A 22,882-nucleotide genomic window follows, 5' to 3' on the forward strand; every position below is an offset into this window, starting at 1 on the left:
TATTTTTTTTTTCTGTATCCAAAATTTCTAACCACACCCCCTATATTTTTAAAATGCCTATTTCAGTCTTCATAAAAATATGACTTTTTTTATTAATTATTTTAGAAGAAACAAGTTATTTTAATATTTTTATTTCAGAGCAGAGTCTTAAAAATATGATTTTTGAAACATGAATTTTAAAATAAGTTTTATAAAATACTAGCGAAAATATAAGCTGTGTTCGAATTTTTTTAATTTTTATAAAAATTTAAGTTAAAATCATTAAAGAATATATAATTGTTAAAATTAAAAAAATAAAATATATATATAAAATAATTAATTTTTAAAATAATAATTAAGAATAAAATTAAAATAACGAGATGTAAACACAAAAAAAGATACCTCTTTATATATATATATATATATATATATATATTATATATATATATATATATATATATATTATAGATTTTAATACATTGTATGTATAAATCCAAATTTTTTTAATAATTAAAATATATATAAATATAGTTAAATATTTTTAGTAAAAGATTAAGCAATTTGTTACTTATAATTTAAAATTTTTATTTTATTTTAAAAGATTTATTTTATAAAAAATAATATTTGGCGAATAATTATTCAACCAGGAAAAATAATATTATATATTGTTATGAGATATTTGTATATATTAATATATGTTATTGTTATATATTAGATAAGTGAAAATAATATATTGTATTTATTCAACCAGGAAAAATAATATTATATATTGTTATGAGATATTTATATATATTAATATATGTTATTGTTATATATTAGATAAGTGAAAATAATATATTGTATTTTTTGAAAAAATATTAAGCTTATAATTACTTGCGAGGACAAAGTTTAACGGGAGAGTTTTCACATAAATGGCAAAGTCAAGGAACAAGGGTTTATTTACATTATTATTTTTCTTGACTTCTTATCTCCATGTGATTTAATATGTACTATTTTAGATAAGTCTAAACTACAAATAGATGTTAATTTTGATGATTGTAATGATATATGAATGTATCTATGTGATAATGATTCATTCAAACACGAATACAATCATGTAAAGACACGCATATAAAGATATGATTAAAAAAAATACAAATATCACGATATTTATAGCAATATATATAAAAGATATTCATTCTTTTGAGTCATATTTAAAAATAATAATTTTATCCTTTAAAATATAATTATTTATTAAATTTTTAAAAAATTGATCGTTATTTTTATTAATTTTTTATAACATGTTTATATGTGTTTTTTTTCTTTTTCTTTATTTATTTATCAACTGTTATTCTTTCATCTTTTCTTATATATTTTACTTTATTTTTTATAAATACAATTTTATTTATATATTGACTTAATAATATTACATTATCATCACTTACTAATATAATATTACGTATAGTTACAAAATACATAAACACATACGCGATAGTACTTGTGTTCATGCTAGTATATATTAAAATATATTACTTATACTACATAATCTAAAATAATAATAAGCTATTAGAGTATTTAATATTATATTAATTTTTAATTTAAATATGATTATTATTTTTAAGATTTAATTTTTTTAAGTAAAGATTTGATTTACTTTTTATGACAATTATCACTAATAAAACTTTAATTTATCATTTAAAAAATTTATTATGAAATATATTTATACCTGTAATTTAAAAATATAAGTTTCAAATAAAAAACATACAATATAACAATAATTATATAATTATATAACAAATCATATTTAAATTTAAATTGAAAAAGACAAAAGTTCATAAAATTCTTTTTTATTATGAATAAAATATTAATATAATATAATATAATATAATTAATATAATGTAAACTGAGTTTAAATAAAATAAACAGTATTTAAATAAAATAAATCAACTGTTTTCATCAAATAAAATAACCTGCGTTTAAATAAAATAATATATACTGTGTTTAAATAAAATAAAATAGATTTTAAACAAATTCTTCTTTCACCTATTACGTGACACTTCACCTCCTTTATTGCTACATCACAAATTCATCTTCTTCACTCCATCATTGATTCATTCATAAGTTCCTCCTTCGTCACCGCATTCACCTCTGTTATCCGCTTCCTCTCCACCCATTCATACCTACTCTCTCTTTTATTTTATTTTTTCTCCATCACCCATTTTTATCAATCAGTAAATTATGTTTTCTATTTGGATAATTATTATTTTTTTGTCAATTGTTGTTATAATTTAATAGACAAATTCATTTAAAAAAATTACTTATTATAAATTAGAAGAAAGCTAAAGCTCAACATCAATCTTAATTGGTCAAGAAGAATTTATGGTTGCAAATTTATAAAACTTTAAGGTAGTACTTTCAGTTTTTAAAGCATATACATATATAAATATAAATATAAATTTATAATAATAAATGTAAATTTGCTTTATATACTAATTAATCAAATTACAAATATTATCTACTTATAATTAAGCTGATCATCAGGGACCTGCAGAGTACAACTGTAGCAGTAAATATACTCAGATATTAGTCTCTAATAATGTGCAATTTGAATACATGTCAGGATGAAAATTTAAATATTCTTAAACCTGTAATCATAATTCAATAGAAAAAAATCACTTGAATTTTTAACATTTTATAAATGCTATAAAATAATATTATTTATTAACACTTCTAAAAGAACTAGATTTGTAATATCATCTTCATCCTGGTGATTTAATATTATTTATTAACACTTCTTGGAAAGATCCCTGGTGATTTAATATCATCTTCATCCACTAGTGTCGCTTAACACTTGATGATATGACAGTTATAGAATGTTTTTGTTTCATTTTGTTTGAAAGAGATTGCCAAAAATAAGAACTTAAATGGATTCATTTTTTCTCTAAATTTTAATCTATGAATTATGTCATTAAAAATCAATCTAGTTATTAGATGTAATATATATCATAACATGAATGAGATAATTTACACTGTTAAACCTCCAAGTAGCATAGAGATTAAGAAAAAAAATCTTAGTTTTCTCCTTAATGTCGTGTAGAGTTCAACCAAGATATAAATAGAAAGAAAAGACAAAGATAAAGTGACTTGGGAATGTGAGAATTTGATATAAATGCAAAACAGTGAGGGAAATATGAATTATCACTTTGAACAACACTAAAATGATCCTATAAATGCAAATGTTGCAAATGTAATGATGAATGATATACATCCTGCTTATATATTTTTGTGTAAGAGAATTTCAATATAACTAGAGACGTACTTCCCTAAAACAAAGTGTACAACGTAAAAAGATATCTCATTCTATAATTTATTTATAGATTTTATGTTATAGTTAAATTATGTCTTAATTACCCGTTTGTTCTCTATTTTGATAAAAAAATTTAAATTGATATTCATTTTTAAAAATTTTTAATTGCGTTCTAACCATTGAGAAAGTGTCTCAATAAAGTCTTTAAAAAAATTACTAAGAACGATTAACGACATACCACGTGTTAATATGTGATTTATTTTATTTTATTTATTTATTTAATTTAATTTTTTTTTTGCAAAAATTTTTGTTGTCATATTTCAAGTTTTTATGTAACACATGACATAGTCAATGTCAAGTGTCATTATCTTAATTTTAATTTAGTCTTTATATATATGTTTCTTTGATTTAATTTAGATATAATTTTTTCTAAAAATAAGATAATAGTGTCCATCTCTAGATTAAAATTAATTTATTACTTTTATAAATGTTATATTGATATCTTTACTAAAAATAACTTTTTAATCAATTACATTATTATATATTATTAATTTATATTTTGTCAATATAATTGGATTCAAAAATATTACAGTAACAGTAATATATCCGTGCTTTAATTTGTAATTGAATTTGAATATATTTTAGTTGATAAGTTTTTTAATGAATATGCAGTTGGTGGCATTGAATCCATTTTTGGAATTCCACCGCCTTCCCTGAATTTGAAAAGAAAGAAATCCTTCTTCTAAGAGGTAAGCAATGAAAATTTGTGATTGATGATTTTGTTTTACCTATAAAGGTTTAATATATATTTTGAAAAATACCCACTTATATCTTTGTGTTATTTGTTTATGAAATTATTTTAAAGTTGTTTAATTGCTCAAATGTAATATGAATAGTGTCTTACAAACTTATAATACGTTCATCTTAGGATCTTATATAACTAATTTAACACAAATTCATTTAATTTGAAACTCGTTATTGAAACTTAGCTAGTTAGTAATTTTCAATAAGTCTTATTCCCAAAAAGGACACATATCAGAAATGAATTAATATAGCATGATGTTTAAGTCGTTGATTTGGTAGGAAATAAGACATAAAAGACCGTTATTATGAGTGTAACTATTTATATAACCTATAATAACTCACTTTTGAATGTCTATGGACTTTGACTCTACAACTATATCTTATATTCATATTATAATATTTCTTAAAACAAAAGTTTCATTCTTTAAATTCTTCCTATATAATAAAAACAAAATTGTTTCTATCACTGTTGTAAAAACCATTTGGACCGATGTTTATGTCATTAAATCAGTTTCGGATCTCTGTCAAAATCGAATTAAATTATTTCGAATGAACCATATCACACTTTTGAGTTATTTATAATCTGCATCAATCATTTAGTTATGCTTAAAACTAATGAAATATGTTATGAAGTGACATTTTTATAATTAAAAATAAATTTATTTTATATTTATTGTTTAACATCCATTTAAATAATAACATAATTAAATGAAATCTTACACCAGATAATATAAAGAGCCAAGTTGCGAAGTATAAAGTCATTCCTTATAGTTATCCAAGGTACTTAAAAAAAATATTAAAGCTCACTACAAAGCCTACAACCCAAAAGGAGTAAGAGATAACCGGTATTCGAAATAAAACCTTAGGGGTAATACAATACACGGGCCTTAGCCCTAAAGAAAAGCAAAAAAAAAACATGAAGTCCAGCCCAAGTAGACTATGCAGTGGAATCATCTCTTCCCTGTTGACCTCGAGTACCTCTCGCATCTACTCCCATCAATAAATTGATGATCATCGCAAAGGTAGAAGAATAACATACAAGGCAATCAAACAAGCAAGGGTAAGCTAGAGCCAAAAAGATTTTATTATGCAATCAGATATACTTTCACAGTCCAATATGCATACATCATCCAAGCATGTTATGACCTTCCAATCAATACACTAAGACTCGACTCGACTCATCCAGATACATATAACTTGGTCGGATTCAGCGCATGCTTGCACTTGTGGTGGATACCTCTGCTCACCCCTGAGCTATGTGTTACAAGTGTTACAATGAATCAATCCCCCACACACAAGGTTAGCCCTTAATGAGTTTTAGGCCTCCTGCTACTCTCACCACAAGAGTCAGTCCGCTCTAAGTGAGACTAACTGACTCCTTAGAGTCTCAGGATGCAATCTTTACCTTGAATCCTTACCAAATTATATAGATGGGGCACTACCATGGACACCCACTAACAGGGGCCATGGAATTACGTCCCGACCACTGAAGCACGACCCTAAAATCTCACCTAGAGATTCCAAGGAATTACGTACTGACCACATACTATACATATTCAAACAAACAGTAATATTTATCATGCTTATAAATCTCATGCCAACCTTTATAATCCATCCTCATACATGTTCCATGTTGAGTCCATTCCGAATCATCCTTCCCAATTCATGAATATAGAAGTGTAATTCATACCGACACCATGCCACTTTGATTACCAACCATCTCAAACAAGTCACATGCCAAGGTCATGTTAAACTTATCAATCACAGACCATAAACCATTCTACTCATACCCATTCGCCCAATTCATGCTTTTAAAAGTAATTGAATCAATCCACAAGTTCAAGTTAAAGTAAGGAATTAAAATTCTGCAGCAATTCTCGCTTAAGCTAGACTGATCTCGGTTAAGCTAGACTGGTCTCGCTTAAGCTAGAAATTCTCACTTAAGCTAGACTGATCTTGCTTAAGCTAGAAATTCTCGCTTAAGCGAGACTGATCTCGCTTAAGCTAAAATCCCTCGCTTAAGCTAAACTGACAGCTTTTTAATGGTTTCAACATGTAAAAACACAAAATCCCAAACAACAAAAATTTAAGAAAACACAAGCACATTGTATAAAACATTGGCATCATATTTCATGCTTTAAAAGAGTAAACAAATCAATCATGGGAGCATACAAACATTTAACAACTGTCAATCTCGCTCAAGCTAACGAGCTCTCGCTCATCGCTCAGGCAACAGGGTATCTCGCTCAAGCGAAAAACTTTCGCTTAAGCGAGATTGAAAACAGAGAGTACTTCGAGTTCTCGCTCAAGCTAGCCCATCTCGCTCAAGCGAGAGGCCTTCGCTCAGGCGAGCACTCAAAATTAAAAGGGTTTACTGCCATTCTCGCTTAGGCGAGAGCTCCTCGCTTAGGCGAGAGCTTCCTGTTTGGGCAAGAAACAGCTCGCTTAGGCGAGCATAGTAGATCTCACCTGCTCTCACGCATGCAAAGCCAAAAATCCATCAAAAAACAATACACCGATTATTTTCACACCATCAAAAGCACATTAAATTATCAAGAGCACCCAACAGAAACAAAAAAGACACATTATTTATAAAAGCATGAAAAATCCTAGCTTCCCTCACCTGGACAGATGCTAGTGGAAAGCACAGGCACCTACGGCAACGAACCCAACAACTTCAGGAGCATACTCAAGAGGTGGAGCAGAGAATGAGGTTGAGCTGACTTGAATCTGAATGAGCTTCGAGCCCTAACAGAGAACTGTTTGAGGGGAAAAGAGGAGTAAGATGGTTGATTTTGCAAAGTGGGCAGAACATGAGAGAGTTAGGTTGGTTTAGGGGTTTTGGGATGCCCTATGGGCACCTTAGGCCCAACTGACTAAGAGAGTGTAACGTCCTAGCCGAAAATTACTTATTAAAATAAAACAAAATAAAATTTAATTAAACAACCTCATTTATTATCAACAATTCCCCAAAACGCGGTAAAAAGAAAATCTTAAAACCTTAAGTTCAGCGCGCCAAAATAGATAGAATAATTTGCAACAATATCGTATTACAAATATAATTGACTATAAAACTATAACAATAAATCCATAGTCTGACAAAATAAATTCCATGAAAATCCCAAGAAGTCCCCACTCCGTCTCTATGCATCAGCCTGCTCACCTGCATCAACATTTGCTCCCATGTAACGAGTTACATGATCATCGCCACACACACACAGATAGGGTGAGCTCATTTAAATAAAACAAAACAATTATAATATTAAATAAAACATCTCAACATAAAAACCCGGTTAGTATTCTTCTCCCTATTCCTTACTTCTCCATTTCCAACACTTGCATTAGACGTCTATCATTTCTATACCCTTTAGGTGAGATCAATGGTCGATCTTTGCTGCACGAGTGTCTACTCGCCCCTCCGACTACAGACCACCACCTGATAGTCCACACGTGGAAATAACTTTGTCACAGCATCTCACTGTGACACCAAGTAGAGTTCCCCAAAACAAACCTAAGTTTGTAGTTGTTCCCAGACTACCAAATCTCTATCAGAATCCACCGAAGAGGGAAATCATCCGAAACCTCGCCGTACGAGCCACAACTCGCACACTCCACTGGACTTCCTAAACCACCAGGCTACAACCTAGAGTGGTCACGTGTTACCCCAATACAAGATACACTCGTAACTGGGCCCCCAGCCAAAGCCTCGCACCATGAACATCACCTAAAGCTGTGTAGAAACCTTTCCTCGCGCACCATCACTGCACCAAAAACGCCTAGCGCATCTCACGCCGCTAGGCGGATTCTAGGTCCAGACCACTTGGCGGGCATCACACACTGTCAGGCGCCACGCGCCTGCAGTATCCGCACTGCACTATCACCGTCGGGCGAACACCACCCCACCGCTAGGCGCCCTGCTCCGTCGTCACTGCCTGGCGCTCCCATCCCATGCCGCCAGGCACCCTGCTCGCTCTGTGACCATTGTCATTAGTTTGTTTCCCGTCCGCCTGGCGGCTCGCTCACGCCGCTAGGCGCTATACCAGTAGCACACTGCTACTAGTTTTTGGCACTTAAACAGATATCAAAGGATCCCAAAACATACCACTCACCAAAGTATAGCGCAAATATGCCACACCAAGCACAATTCTACTCCATATTATCATTCACACCACTTAATCATGCAATTAATAACTACCAATGTTACGCACTTCTTAAAATAGTACAAACATTGTAGCCTACCAACTACACCACCTGATAAATATCAATCTTTGTAAACAAAAAAAAATCATCATTCAATTATAATGTAATACTTTTACAAAAGTGTGCTTTGTATAATCATCACCCCCTAGCCTGAAGCATATGTATATACATTAATATCATGCTATCTATTCTAATATATATACATACATAATTATTAAAAGCGTATAAAATAAAACACTGCACCAAAAACTAATCAAACTTTAATTATTATTTATTATTATTATTATTATTATTATTATTATTTTTATTATTTTTATGCCTTATGAATTAAATTAATGCCTCAACCGAGAGTAATTTTTATACAAGATAAAAATATTAATGAATCAATATATTATTCAATTAAATAAAATGTCCTAATTAGTTACACCCAACACAATTCACGGTAATAGCAAAACGTATTAAAGCTTAAATTGCGCGCACACACACACACACATATATATATATATATATATATATATATATATATATATATATATATATATATATATATATATATATATACTTCGTCACTACTGCACATCGCACCTAATATCACAACACCGTATTGTATCCATTATTTCCTTATGCTCCCAAAATAATTTCCATAATAATAATATAAAATCAAAATCTTTTACCATATCATATATAATATACTAATCATTTATATCTATAACCCAAAAGAATACTCCCGCACTCCAAACCACCAAAACGCATGCTCCAGACCTTAAAGTTTCCAAACAATTAAACTCCATAAAAGTTCTACATCAAGTTATACTAAAATAAAAACATAACAAGATATCAAACTCAAACACCAATTACTTTAACCTTTATATTATATCCTGTGGCAATCACAAAACCACGATTACGTTAATAAAATAAATCATTTCCAAATTGAAAAGGTCAAAACTGTTCTAGCTTTATCTACTTAAAACATCGACGCATAAAAAAAATACTATGCACTACTATATATATAAAACACCACCGCACATCAATTTTCCATCACCTAAACCACAACTGTATTATAAATAGGGAACCTGTGCACATCAAAATTTGCTATCCCGCTTGTTCATGGTTCAATGAACCACCAAGCACAAGGAACATGAAATTACGCCATGAGACCCACCAAAGAGACAACACACAAACAAGTATAAACACAAAAATACACCTACCTTTAAAGGTTCTCACACCAAAAAGAAAACCAACAGACCGAAAACAAAAGACATTCAAACATTTTGGATGTGTTCATACATCGAAGCAAACAACAAGAATCATGCATCAAACCACAAATGAGAAAAGAAACAAGTTCAGCTTCCTCTAACCTGTAGTTCCTGCTAAAAATTAGTCCACAGACACTCTTCTTTGCGCCAACTTTAATCTTCGCCCTTGAGATCTTCTCTCAGCCTTCTAACGCCTTCCTAACTCTACTCTTTTAGGGTTCTAAACTCTCTGATAATAGCCACACCAAGTTAACCTAGTCCCCCTTCTCTTTTTAACCCTAAAATAATTTTAATAAAATAAAAACGAAAACAATTAAAATCCTCTACTTAATTTCTGTCCTTAAAGTCTAATTAAGACTCATAACTCCCTTGTCTGTGTCTAGATTCCTAGAATCTCACCTCCAACTCTTCACCTACTCAAATTCTTTCCTAAGAAGGCAAAAATTAAATATTATGATTTTGCTCTAGACAAGGTTCGAACACACAACCACTCGACTAATGCACAACCAACTCAATCAATTCCTGTTTCGTATACTCTCTTATCACGCCCAACGTATCATAAAAATAATAAAATTAATTAATTTACACATTTGTCATACATAGAACTCAAACCTAAGTCCTTTCACACAACCAAGTACTCTCAACCATTTAAGCTAGTACTTTTTCACATCATAAAAGTTAACATTAATTGCCATAAAGACTTTCATTACCCGAATTTATTAAATAATTATTTATTTAATTATTTGAATTCCTCGGGTTTTACATTTCCCCCACCTTATAAAATTTTCGTCCCCGAAAATTTAAAGCTTACCAGGGAATATATGCGGATACGATTGCCTCATCAGGTCCTCCATCTCCCAAGTCATCTCTTGAGTCGCTTCATCCCAAAGGACTTTCACCGTCCTGATCTCTTTACCTCTCAACTGTTTAACCTGTGAGTCCAAGATCTGCACTGGTCCGGCATCCATCGTCAAATCATCTCGAACCTGGATATCGTCCGCTTCCAATACATGTGAAGGGTCTGCAATGTACTTCCTCAATTGTGACATGTGGAAGACATTATGCAAATTCGCCAAGTGTGGCGGTAATTCAATCTCATACGCCACTGGACCTATCTTCCGAGTGATCTGATACAGCCCAATGAACCTTGGGGTCAGCTTTCTGGACTTGAGAACTCTTCCAACACCAGTAGTTGGAGTCACTCGGAGAAACACATGGTCTCCAACCTTAAACTCTAACGGTCGTCTTCTTCTATCAGCATAAGACTTCTGCCGACTCTGGGTGGCTCGCATCCTCTCCTGAATCATCTTTACTTTATCAGTGGTCATCTGTAAAAACTCAGGGCCAAGCACCACTACTTCACCATCCCGATTCCAGCACAATGAAGTCCTGCACCTCCTTCCATACAGTGCCTTATAAGGTGCCATCCCGATACTGGAATGGTAACTGTTGTTGTAAGTAAACTCCACCAAAGGGAGTACCTCACTCCAGCCACCCAAGTGATCTACACAAGCTCGCAACAAGTCCTCCAAGGACTGGATAGTCCTCTCTGACTGTCCGTCAGTCTGAGGATGATATGCTAAACTCATTCGTAGCTGAGTACCCAATGCTGCTTGTAGCGACTGCCAAAATCTCGACGTAAACCTCGGGTCCCTGTCTAACACTATACTCGCTGGGACTCCATGTAATCTGACCACCTCCCTCACATACAACTCCGCCAATTTATCCATCGACAATTTCTGATTAATCAGCAAGAAATGTGCACATTTAGTTAGTCATTCTACAATTACCCAGATCGCATCATATCCCCTCGTAGATTTAAGCTCGAAAAGTGTTTGGTTAGTTTCCAATAATTTAAGAGGTGGCATGCCTCGTTTATCTCCAGAAGTGGTTGTTCTATGTTTGTATAATAACTCTTTGTCTGGGCCAATTTCTCCTCTCTTGTGCAACAAAATGAGCAACAAAAGCAATTTGATCGACTTGGACATGGGTTATAATCATTTATCTGGAGACCTCACAGATTGTTGGAATGATTGGAAATCATTGGTTCATGTTGATTTAGGATACAACAACTTAACAGGAAAGATTCCTCACTCTGTGAGTTCTTTGTCCAACCTTCGATTTTTATACCTAGAAAGCAATAAGTTGTTTGGTGAGGTACCTGTCTCACTTAAAAATTGCCAAAATCTTTGGATACTTGATCTCGGTCACAACAACTTTTCTGGAGATATACCAAACTGGTTGGCACAAAGTGTGAAAGGTCTTAAACTCAGATCCAATCATTTCAGTGGAAATATTCCCACACAACTCTGTCAACTTCGTTCTTTGATGGTGATGGATTTTGCAAGTAATGGATTGTCAGGAGCAATACCCAATTGCTTGCATAACATCACAACCATGCTTTCTAGCGATGCATCAACTCGTGAAGTCGGTTATACCCTTAATTTACCAAGTTTAACATTGAACTATCTTTGTAGTATTACCATGCTTATAAAAGGAAATGAGTTAGAATATTTTCATTTGATGAATGTGATCGATCTCTCGAATAACAAATTGTCAGGAAGTGTGCCTTTAGAGATGTATATGCTCACTGGAATACAATCCTTGAACTTGTCGCATAACATGTTGAGTGGCACAATACCAAAAGAGATTGGCAACTTGGAACCCTTGGAATCCATTGATTTCTCAAGAAACTTTTTCTCAGGAGAAATTCCTCAGACTATGTCTTCCTTGCATTACCTTGAGGTCTTAAATTTGTCTTTCAACAATTTCAATGGAAAAATCCCATCAGGGACCCAACTTGGTTCTTCAAACCTTAGCTATATGGGCAATTCTGGCCTCTGTGGATTTCCACTTTCAAAGATATGCCCAGAAGATGAAATATCCCACAATACAAAATCCATTGGAGAAGAAGAAGGTGATGAATCTGAAGTACATTCTATGTTCTACATGGGCTTGGGAATTGGATTTGCAGTACGATTCTGGGGAGTTCTTGGCACCATTTTCTTCAACAGGAGATGCAGACATGCTTATTTTAGATTTTTGCATCAGATTTATGACTTTACCATCCAAAAGATGTTACAAATCTATTACTTTTAGAAGTGTTAATAAATAATATTATTTAATAGTATTTATAAATGTTAATAATTAATTAAAGTAAACTTTTGTTTTGAATTATATTACATGATTAAGAATATTTAAAATTTTATCCTGACATGTATTCAAATTGCATATTATTAGATAGTAATATCTGAGTATATTTACTGCTAAAGTTGTACTCTGCAGGTCCCTGATGTTCAGCTTCAATAAATTACTCATGCAGAAGTTCTATGCAGTAGGCCACAAGCGTTCATGTGTTATATTATAGATATGTAAATAAAAATACGACTTTTACATTAGGGTTTTTATGAGGATACTTACTGCATTTATGATTTGTGTTTGAGAACAGCTTATAAGTGTTTTTATTGAATATGAATTATGATTTAGATAGTTTAGTAATCTTACATAAACTTCATTCGATAATATGAATACGTTGAAAGTTGAATTCACAAAATTTTTATTTTGGTTTAATTATACAAAAGTTACTTTTTTCGTTATAAAAAATTAAGACTTAATTAGAACTACTTAAAAATTAAGAATTTAATTGAAATTTTGTAACTAAAACTAAGATTTTTTGCGTAATTAAACTTTTTATTTTTAATAAAATGCAGCGCAAAGACAGGCGTCAAACTAAACACGTCAGAACATAATAGAAATGCTTACACTTTTATTTTGCTTAAAAGGATTTCTAAAATTAAGTTGTTGCGGCTTAGTCAAACAAATGAAAAAGCATCAATAGTAATCATTATAAAATTTTCTAATGACAAACATCAATACTTTAGAAAATTTGGACCGAGAAACTTTAAATAACAAACAGGGAATATAATCATAAATTCTTGAAAATGATTCAAATTCTTAAGACCTGCATTTCTTTCTTATTCGTTCTAGTTCCCTCGGCAACTTCCAAGCAAAAAAGTAAAGCCAAATGGCCCGGGACAGCAACATATTGACGAGTGCTTTATGTCCTCTTTCAATATTTAATTTTGGATTTTAAAATTAATTCTTGTGTTTAAAAGATGATTTAATTAAGATTTCTGATAATTAGTTTTATTGAGTTTGTAAGATAATTTTTTTAATTGTATAAATTATTTTTTAGATATTGTAAAATTAAGCTCATAAAATGTGTGAAAACAAATTAACTAGCTATAAAACACCTTCAAAGATACCTTACGTGAAAACAATTATCACTCCTAAACTATGATGTACCGATACTTATACTTTAACTTGGGTCATATACTCGTGTCTAACACGTGTCCATGTAACATACCTTAAGATACTTTAGGATACTTTATTGATACTTATCAATGAAGTATCTAATTTATGAAATCGTATTGCACTACAAGAAAATATCTGAATAATGACAAATTTTAGTGACAAAAAATAATTAGTCTTCATATAGTGACCCATTTAGGTATCAATTTAAAAGCTAAAGGTTCATTAACTAACACAAAAAATGTCTATAACATCACTCAGTTAATGTCAACTAAAGAGAACAAAGACGTCAAAAATGACCAGTGGTATTTTTGTAAATAAAATGTCAATTTTGACATCTGTCCAGGTGTGTCCCGACGTCCCTTAACGTTTGTTCACCACGCGCCCGACGTCACTCCAGCTTGACGTTTGTTCCCCACGCGCCCGACGTCCCTCAACGTCGATTTTTTCACTTATCCGACGTCACTCGATGTCAGGTAGTCTTAGACCCGATGTCCTGCTTCATATATTGCACAACAGTCACGCGAAACCTCACTGTTTCTCTTCTCCGCGAGCTCTCCTTCGCGTTCTGTCGGCCATCGCGACCTCCTAAGGTGAGTTTTCCACCATGAATCTTGTTGGGTTTTGATTTGTGCACTGATTTAAGTATTTTGAACCGATTGAATTTCGTTTTGATCTCCATTTCACATAAATGTAGGGTTTTCTTTCTCTTTACCGGCAGCCCACCCTCCTCCTCCTCCTCCATCTGCATCCTTGTTTTTTCTACAAAAGGTTAGTTTTTCATTTTCCTCTAGTTTCATGTATGTCCTTATTTTGTATATTTTTTGGCACTTTTTTTTATTCGGAAAATTATGATTTTTGATATATTTGAAATAAAATTTAGATTTATTATAAGATGAGTTGCATGTTAAAGTGATTTTAATGTATTTTTTGATTTTTTTTTGGCTTATTTTTTTATTTGAAATTTTATGATAGTTGATAAATCTGGAATAAAATTTATATTTATTATTAGATTTTTTGAATGTTAAAATAATTTTAATTTTGTTTTTATTTATTAATATTATTATTGCATTGTTATTTTATATGTGAAGATTTATTATAATTTTAGTTCACGATTTTGAGCAAACCTTAGTTCCCATTTGAGATCTAGTACAAATGATTAAATTTTTAATTGTTTGTATTAAATCTTGAACTATCCGATCAGACAGTTTTAAAAAAATATTTTTCATAATTCACTATAACATGTATATTAAGGTTTATGCATAAATTTGATAAAATTTTGACTAAGGCAATTTGTGTTGTTCTCTGGATGCATACTTGATTGTGATCATGACTGATCTCTTTCATTTCGTGTACGTCAGAGACCAATGTGAAATGCTCTCAAAATTTTGTCAAATATATGATGTTTGACTTCTTCGTATACGTGTTAGGAAATTATGAAAAATAATTTTTTCGAATGGGTAAGTCCTTACCTTGTGAGAATAAAAAAATTGAGATTGATGAAGTTTTTTACGAAAATAGTATGGATGGAATATGGATGAATGAGCGTTGCATTAGCGAATAGTATGTGAAGGGGGTTTCTGACTTTTTGCAATATGCTTAAGAACACGCAATCTCTGTTAATGAAACATATTTTTGTCCTTGTGTTCGTTGTCTTAATCAAATACGTCACGACTTGGGCACAATGCGTGCTCATCTTTCCATCTTCGGTATAATGAGAAGTTATACACTTTGGACTTGGCATGGAGAAGTATTAGAAAAGCCTACGACGTCACGAGGAATAGATTATGTAAATCAATGGATTGATGATCATTTAGAAGACATGATACGTGATGTTGGGGAAGAAAATTTTGAAAAAGCTCATTTATTTAATTCTCTTAAGTTTGATTAAGAGGAAGATTTGTACCCAGGATGCGCTAACTCTACACGTTTGTCGACAACATTTGGAATATCAAATGTTAGCTACAACGTATAAAATGTTATCAATAATATTCAACATATTATCAACAAAATCAAACTATAAGGTTAATAACATTAATATTAGTTATCAATAAATTTTGTCATATCAAGTTCCGGTCAACTTCAATAACATGATCAAAAGATGGAGTAAGGATTGGTATTCTCTCTTGCGCCAACATCCCGAGATAGCTTTTGAAGATGTCCGCATAAGGATCTCTCGACATCCCAGTGTCGACGTTAATATCGACAAGTGTTTTTTGACCCTTAGCTCTTCTAATTAAGAGTTGTCTCAACTTAGTGGCTCCTCTAGTGAGTCTCTTAGTGGGTGTTTCATCCTCTAATGAACTATGATGCTCAGTCATATATCTCTGAGATGAAAACATCACAAAACATTAATAAGCAACATATAAAATCACATATAAAATATTATTTAATAAAACACTTAAATTTTAAAATGAACGCGAAATTCGAAATTCATACATAAAGTTATTGATTAGTCATATGTATATTCTTTCATCGTAATCTTTTCGAATTGCATGTACATTATCAACTAGAGGGACTTTATCGACATTTATCGTTCTTCTAAATGGTTGGCTGACAACAGTACTAAGATTACTCAAATTCTCTTCATTAGGATCAATTTATTTTTTTCCATGAATAACGAACAAACCAATGTTCAGCGGGATTTTTAACATATATAGAAAACTTGATATGTTTGTTCTGGACGAAGTAATTTATTGAAGCTGAACATCAGGGACCTGCAGAGTACACCTGTAGCAGCAAATATAGTCAGATATTACTATCTAATAATATGCAATTTAAATAATTCAAAGCAAAAGTTTACTTGAATTATTAACATTTATAAATGCTATTATATAATATTATTTATTAACACTTCTAAAAGTAATATATTTGTAACATACCATTGTACTATAATTGTCATAGCTTAGATGAAGTTCATCTTTTGGATGGCAAAGTCATAAGTCTGGTGCACAAATCTAAAATAAGCATGTCTACATCTCCTATTGAAGAAAATGGTGCCAACAACACCCCAGAATCCTACTGCAAATCCAATTCCCAAGCCCATGTACAACATAGAATGTACTTCAGATTCATCTCCTTCTTCTTCTCCAGTTGATTTTGTATTCTGGGATTTTTCATCTTCTGGGCATATCTTTGAAAGTGGAGGTCCACAGAGACCAGAATTCCCTATATAGCTGAGGTTTGAAGAACCTAGTTGGGTCCCTAATGGGATTTTCCCCTTGAAATTATTGAAAGACAAATTTAAAACCTCTAGATAATGCAAGGAAGACATGGTCTGAGGAATCTCTCCAGAGAAAAAGTTTCTTGAGAGATCAATGGACTCCAAGGGTTCCAAGTTGCCAATCTCTTTTGGTATTTTGCCACTCAACATGTTATGAGACAAGTTCAATGATTGTAATCCAGTGAGCATATACATCTCTAAAGGCACTCTCCCAGACAAGTTGTTATTCGAGAGATCGATCAAATTCATCAAATTAAAATATTCTAACTCATTTCCTTTTATAAGCATGGTAATAGTACAAGCAACACTTGTACTAAAACTTGGTAAATTAAGGGTATAACCGACTGCACGAGTTGATGCATCGCTAGAAAGCATGGTTGTGATGTTATGCAAGCAATTGGGTATTGCTCCTGACAATCCATTACTTGCAAAATCCATGACCATCAAAGAATGAAGTTGACATAGTTGTGTGGGAATATTTCCACTGAATCGATTAGATCTGAGTTTAAGACCTTTCACACTTTGTACCAACCAGTTTGGTATATCTCCAGAAAAGTTATTGTGACCGAGATCAAGTATCCAAAGATTTTGGCAATTTTTAAGTGAGACAGGTACCTCACCAAACAACTTATTGCTTTCTAAGTATAAAAATCGAAGGTTGGACAAAGAAGTTATTGAGTGAGGAATCTTTCCTGTTAAGTTGTTGTATCCTAAATCAACATAAACCAATGATTTCCAATCATTCCAACAATCTGTGAGGTCTCCAGATAAATGATTATAACCCATGTCCAAGTGAATCAAATTGCTTTTGTTGCTCATTTTGTTGCACAAGAGAGGAGAAATTGACCCAGACAAAGAGTTATCATGCAAAATTAATACAATCACTTCTGGAGATAAACGAGGCATGTTACCTCTTAAATTATTGGAAACTAACCAAACAAATTGTGGCATTAACAACACATTTGATATGTCTCCATTGACTGTGTTGTTGATTAATTTGAAATAATGAAGTTGTTTAGAAAAGTTCCAAAATCTGTCAAGAGGTTCAAATGAAGCAGTTGAGTCTACAATGGTTAGAAATTTTAGAGAACTTTGTGTGAATAACCATTCAGGAAGCTTGTCTCTCACATGGCCAAACTCAACCGCTTGAAGTTGGAAAGGAGGGGTCCATTCAGGATCAAAATCAAAGACCAGGGCAGGTGAATTAAGGGATAACACCTCCAACTTTGAAAAGGAAACTAAATTTCTTTCGGACACAATTCCAGTCAAGGAATTTTCTGCTACTCGAAGGCTTTCCAAGTTGAACAGTTTCCTGAGGTCTTTCGGAAGATTTCCATTCAATTGATTTGAGTCGAGGTTCAGTTCAATCAAGGATGATAAATTTCCCAAACATGCAGGGATTGGACCAGAAAAAAAGTTAAAAGAAAAACGAAGAGTTTGTAGTTGTTCGAGTTGTCCTAACCAATTTGGAAGAGGTCCTTTGAGATAATTATGAGTAAAATACAAGAACTTAATACTTCTAAGATTCGGCATTGTTTCAGGCAGTTCACCGTGTATTTGATTCCAACTAAGGTCAATATAGGAGATGTCAGAACTAAGATTGAATAACCAACTAGGCAACTCAGATACAAAATCATTATCAGCAAGATTTAGAGCTTTAAGTGAAGTAAAATTAGCATATTGAAGAGTTGGATATATCTTCTCAAGTTGACAAAATCCTAAATGTAACAGAGAAAGTGAAGGGAGCAAAGTGAGTGATTGAAGCCAATCAATTTCCTTGTGAATATGAACACCATCAAGATTAAGGTATTGCAATGATGAAATATTGGAAATCCAATGGAGATCACGGACAAGAATATCATAGTTTCGTGATAAGTCAAGATACTGGAGGTTGGAGGAGTTTTCACGGCTACCCATTGAATTGAATTGGAGAAACTTGAAGCCATTGTTGCTCAAATCCAAGTAGGTCAAATATTCAAGTTGCAGCAAACCCAAATTTAATTCACCTGTTAATAAAAGAAATTATGAAATTCTCTAACAAGAAACTATAAGATTGAATCTAAAAGTAACAAGTTTACCTGACAAACAGTGTGATTTGTTGCCTTTTTCTCCCACAGCAGTAATTGGAGAGGGATGAGTGTGACAAGGGAGAGTAAGCATTGAAACCCTACCTGTGATGTTATCACACTTGACTCCTCTCCATTCACAGCAATCTGATTTCGGAAACCATGAAGAGAGAAGCTGTGAAGGATCTGTGAGTCGTTGCTTGAAGTTAAGGAGTACGTTCGTGTCCTTCTCATTGCAATGAACCGCAAAACTGCATGAGTTGAACATGATGGAACACAGTGAACAAAGAAAAAATAATTTGATGATGGAGATGGAGGAGTTCATGATAATGCAATTCAAGATGTGGGTAGCATGTTAGCCACCTACAAATGTTTATATAGCGGAAGTAAAGTCTACATCAAAGTGGACATATGTTGCTAAAATTCCAATGAACCAATGGACATTAATTCCAAGTCATAGAGTGTGATAAGAAGTTCACGTGTCTCATGTGATAAAAAGTTCACCTGTCTTTCGGAGACGACTTACAAAGCAATTCACACGGAAGATTATAACTAGTGAGTCACACCTATGAGTGACAGTGAAAAAATAGAGTTTTTAGTTTAGGAAGAAGATTGAAAAAGAACAAGATATTTGTTTACTCATTTGTAATAAAAAAAATTATTACTGGAATTTTTAATGTAGTATAAGCTTGTGTTTATATTGAAGAATAGATTTAAAGCAGTTTATGTGCCTTTTTTTGAACAGTCAATGTACATTCATATGCATGTCCATCATTCAGATTCAACACAACTTGTGGAGGACGTACGTGGACCACTGTACGTTAAGTCTATCCCTCCATCCATGCCACAATTATAGCCGTCCATCATTCAAATTCACACTATTTTGTCAATTACCTTACTTGTGCTTACTTGCATGAAAGTTAAGTACTATGGAAATTTTTAATTTATCCACACTTAAAATTTTGACACCTATTTATACTTATTTGGTCATTTTGCATTCAATTATTATTCAATTTATCAAAACGTTCTTATATTTTTCTAAATATACAAAAATATCACTCATAAATATTCTTATTACCATTCACTAGTGTAAACACAGGTGCTATCGCGCCTGTGTGTACACATTTTTTTGAATTATATTAATAATTGATGATGTTGTAATGTTATTAAGTTAATAAATAAAATAAAAGTATATTTATAAAAAATAAAATAAAATGTACGGAGAAAATAAGAGAAAAATAACTGTTGATGAATAGTAAGAGAAAAAAAGAAAAAAGAGATAAGTAAATAATTTTATAAAAACTTATACAAATAACCATTAATTTTTAAAAATTTAATAAATAATTAAATTATAAAGGGTAAAGTTGGAATTATGAAATGTGGACACAAAAGAGGGAATCCCCTTTATATATAGTTATAGATTATCTATAAAAATACCACTCCAAATATTTACAAAAAATATCACTCCAAATATTTACGAAAATGCACTCATATATTATTATTGTTATTATTATTATTATTACTAATGTTGTAATAATAATAATAATAATTATTATTATTATTATTATTTTATTGTAATTGTAATACTATTATTGTGACAATTCAATATTATTATTATAGTCATTATTATTATAATAATAATTATTTTATTATTTATAATAGGTTATTATTATTATTATTATTATTATTATTATTAACATTATTACAATTATTTCCATCATAATTCATTCTCTCTTTCTTTTTATTCTTTTTTTTTAAAGAGTGAATTATAATACCCAACCCTTTTTTCATTAAGTACAATTCCACTAACTAATTTCGTTTACAGTTGAATAAAATGTACTTATGCTCTTGATCCCTAAGTATGCAAATTGAAAGGATAATAATTAAAGTTAAGATTAAGGTGTATAAATTCAAAATAATTAGGCTCAAATGGGTTATCAACAAAGAATGATTACTTACAGGTTGACTGTTTGACATTGAGATATATAAATTCAACAAAAAATTCTTAATCATTTTCATGCTTCTAATGTGATGTTATCAAAATAAAACTCAAGCAATATCAACTTGACAACAATAATGGAAACACTCAAATTGTTTATGGATTCACACACTCACTTAGTTTGTTTTCTGGTTTATTTCATTGATATATCACTTGTTACAATTTATTATCTTGACTAACTATCTAGCTCTAATAATCAAATCCTATTTAATTAAGAATTCAACCAAAATTTATTTTTCTCTTTCTCATTTGTGTTCAATTCACTGAGTTGTTTTAGAATCAGGATATATATTAAGTGAATCCTAATTTCTCTTTAACGAACTTTGTCAAAAAATATTTTTTAAATGATTCCCAAAAAAAGTTTAATCGTCTCTAAATATTATGTGCAAAATATTAAGTAAATATTAAAGTTAAACAGTTAATTTTAACTAACTAGATAAAATAACAACATTCTAACCAAAATAACTAAAGCAGAATATTACTAATTACTAATATACTACAAAATATTAAAAAAAAATAGTGAAACCGCATTTATAAAGTTCTTAAGGGTAGGAATGTCAAAAAAATTCGTACACGCGGGTATCCGCGGATAAAACCCGCAACGGGTAGAAAACGGATATTAAAAATGGATACCCGCTACCCATGGGTACAGGTATTTTTGATAACCGCATGTTAACGGGGCGGGTACGGATATCATAGTATCCGTACCTGTGGATACCCTTACCCGCTAAACTTACACCCCTTAACATTCTTTTCTTTCCTTTTTTTGAAATTGGGCATATAGATCAAATCTTATATAGACAATGGCGTTTATGGTATGTTTGTTGTCAAACGATGGAATCAAAATAAGAATACTTGACATATGACAATTGAGGTTTATTATTTGCTTATTTTGTTTATTTTTCAGAAACCAATCGGAGAAAGTGAGTTTGTTGATCAAAACACTAATTAAAGAATTTTCATTGTTGAACGTTATTTTATACTTTTACAATTATTTGGACTTGTATCAACTTGAGTTTATTTGAACTTTATTTAAAATTTATGACAATGATGTATTTTATTTTATTTTATTTGAATTTATAATTAAATATTTGTTTTTTAAATAATTTTGCAATTACCTGTGAGTATCCGTAGATATAAAAAAAATAGACGAATATCCACACAATAGATACCCGACGGATATGGATACAAATAGTAATAAATATTTATCCAACGGATAGGATATATTTAAAAAAATATATTAAATAAATAAAATAAATAAAATAAATCACATATTGACACGTGATATTATTAATGTCCTTAATAATTTTTTAAAGACCTTTGAGACATCTTCTCAATAGTTAGAACGCAATTGAAATAATTTAAAAAATGGAGACCAATTTAAAACTTTCTAACCAAAGTGAAGCCAAACAAGTAATTAAATGATAATTTAACTATAATATATAATCTATAAATAAATTATTGAATGAGATATCTTTTTACGTTGTACACTTTCTTTTAGGCGAGTAAGTCTATTGAAATTCTATTACACAAAAATAAATTCAATGTAGTTCCTATATTTATTATTTTATCTCAATTTGGTCTCATTTTTTTAAAACTGGATCAATTTCATCCTTATATCAAATTTAATTTTTATATAATTTTTACAATAATTTTTTATTATAATTGATATTTTTAACAAAATTAAGTTTATTTAAATATTTATTTATTTGAAACAATATAAATATTTGAAACAATATTTAAATAAAGTTAAATGCA

General features: G+C 31.0%; 2 protein-coding genes across 2 annotated transcripts; one reads left to right on the forward strand and one right to left on the reverse strand.

The window, feature by feature from the left end:
• The first annotated feature begins 11,391 nt into the window (after positions 1 to 11,391).
• On the forward strand, positions 11,392 to 12,624 carry LOC114190170 (receptor-like protein EIX2). Its single transcript, XM_028078963.1, has one exon. The coding sequence runs from the start codon at positions 11,392 to 11,394 to the stop codon at positions 12,622 to 12,624; it is 1,233 nt and encodes a 410-aa protein (XP_027934764.1).
• Positions 12,625 to 16,392: 3,768 nt separating this feature from the next.
• LOC114192681 (receptor-like protein EIX1) lies at positions 16,393 to 19,516 on the reverse strand. Its single transcript, XM_028082459.1, has 3 exons — positions 19,138 to 19,516; positions 16,719 to 19,065; positions 16,393 to 16,566 (listed from the first exon to the last, which is right to left on the reverse strand). The coding sequence occupies exons 1-2, from the start codon at positions 19,448 to 19,450 to the stop codon at positions 16,742 to 16,744; spliced, it is 2,637 nt and encodes an 878-aa protein (XP_027938260.1). The 5' UTR covers positions 19,451 to 19,516; the 3' UTR covers positions 16,393 to 16,566; positions 16,719 to 16,741.
• Positions 19,517 to 22,882: the final 3,366 nt, after the last annotated feature.

The sequence above is a fragment of the Vigna unguiculata genome, chromosome 7, assembly GCF_004118075.2.
Source record: "Vigna unguiculata cultivar IT97K-499-35 chromosome 7, ASM411807v1, whole genome shotgun sequence".
NCBI classification, from domain to species: Eukaryota; Viridiplantae; Streptophyta; class Magnoliopsida; order Fabales; family Fabaceae; genus Vigna; species Vigna unguiculata.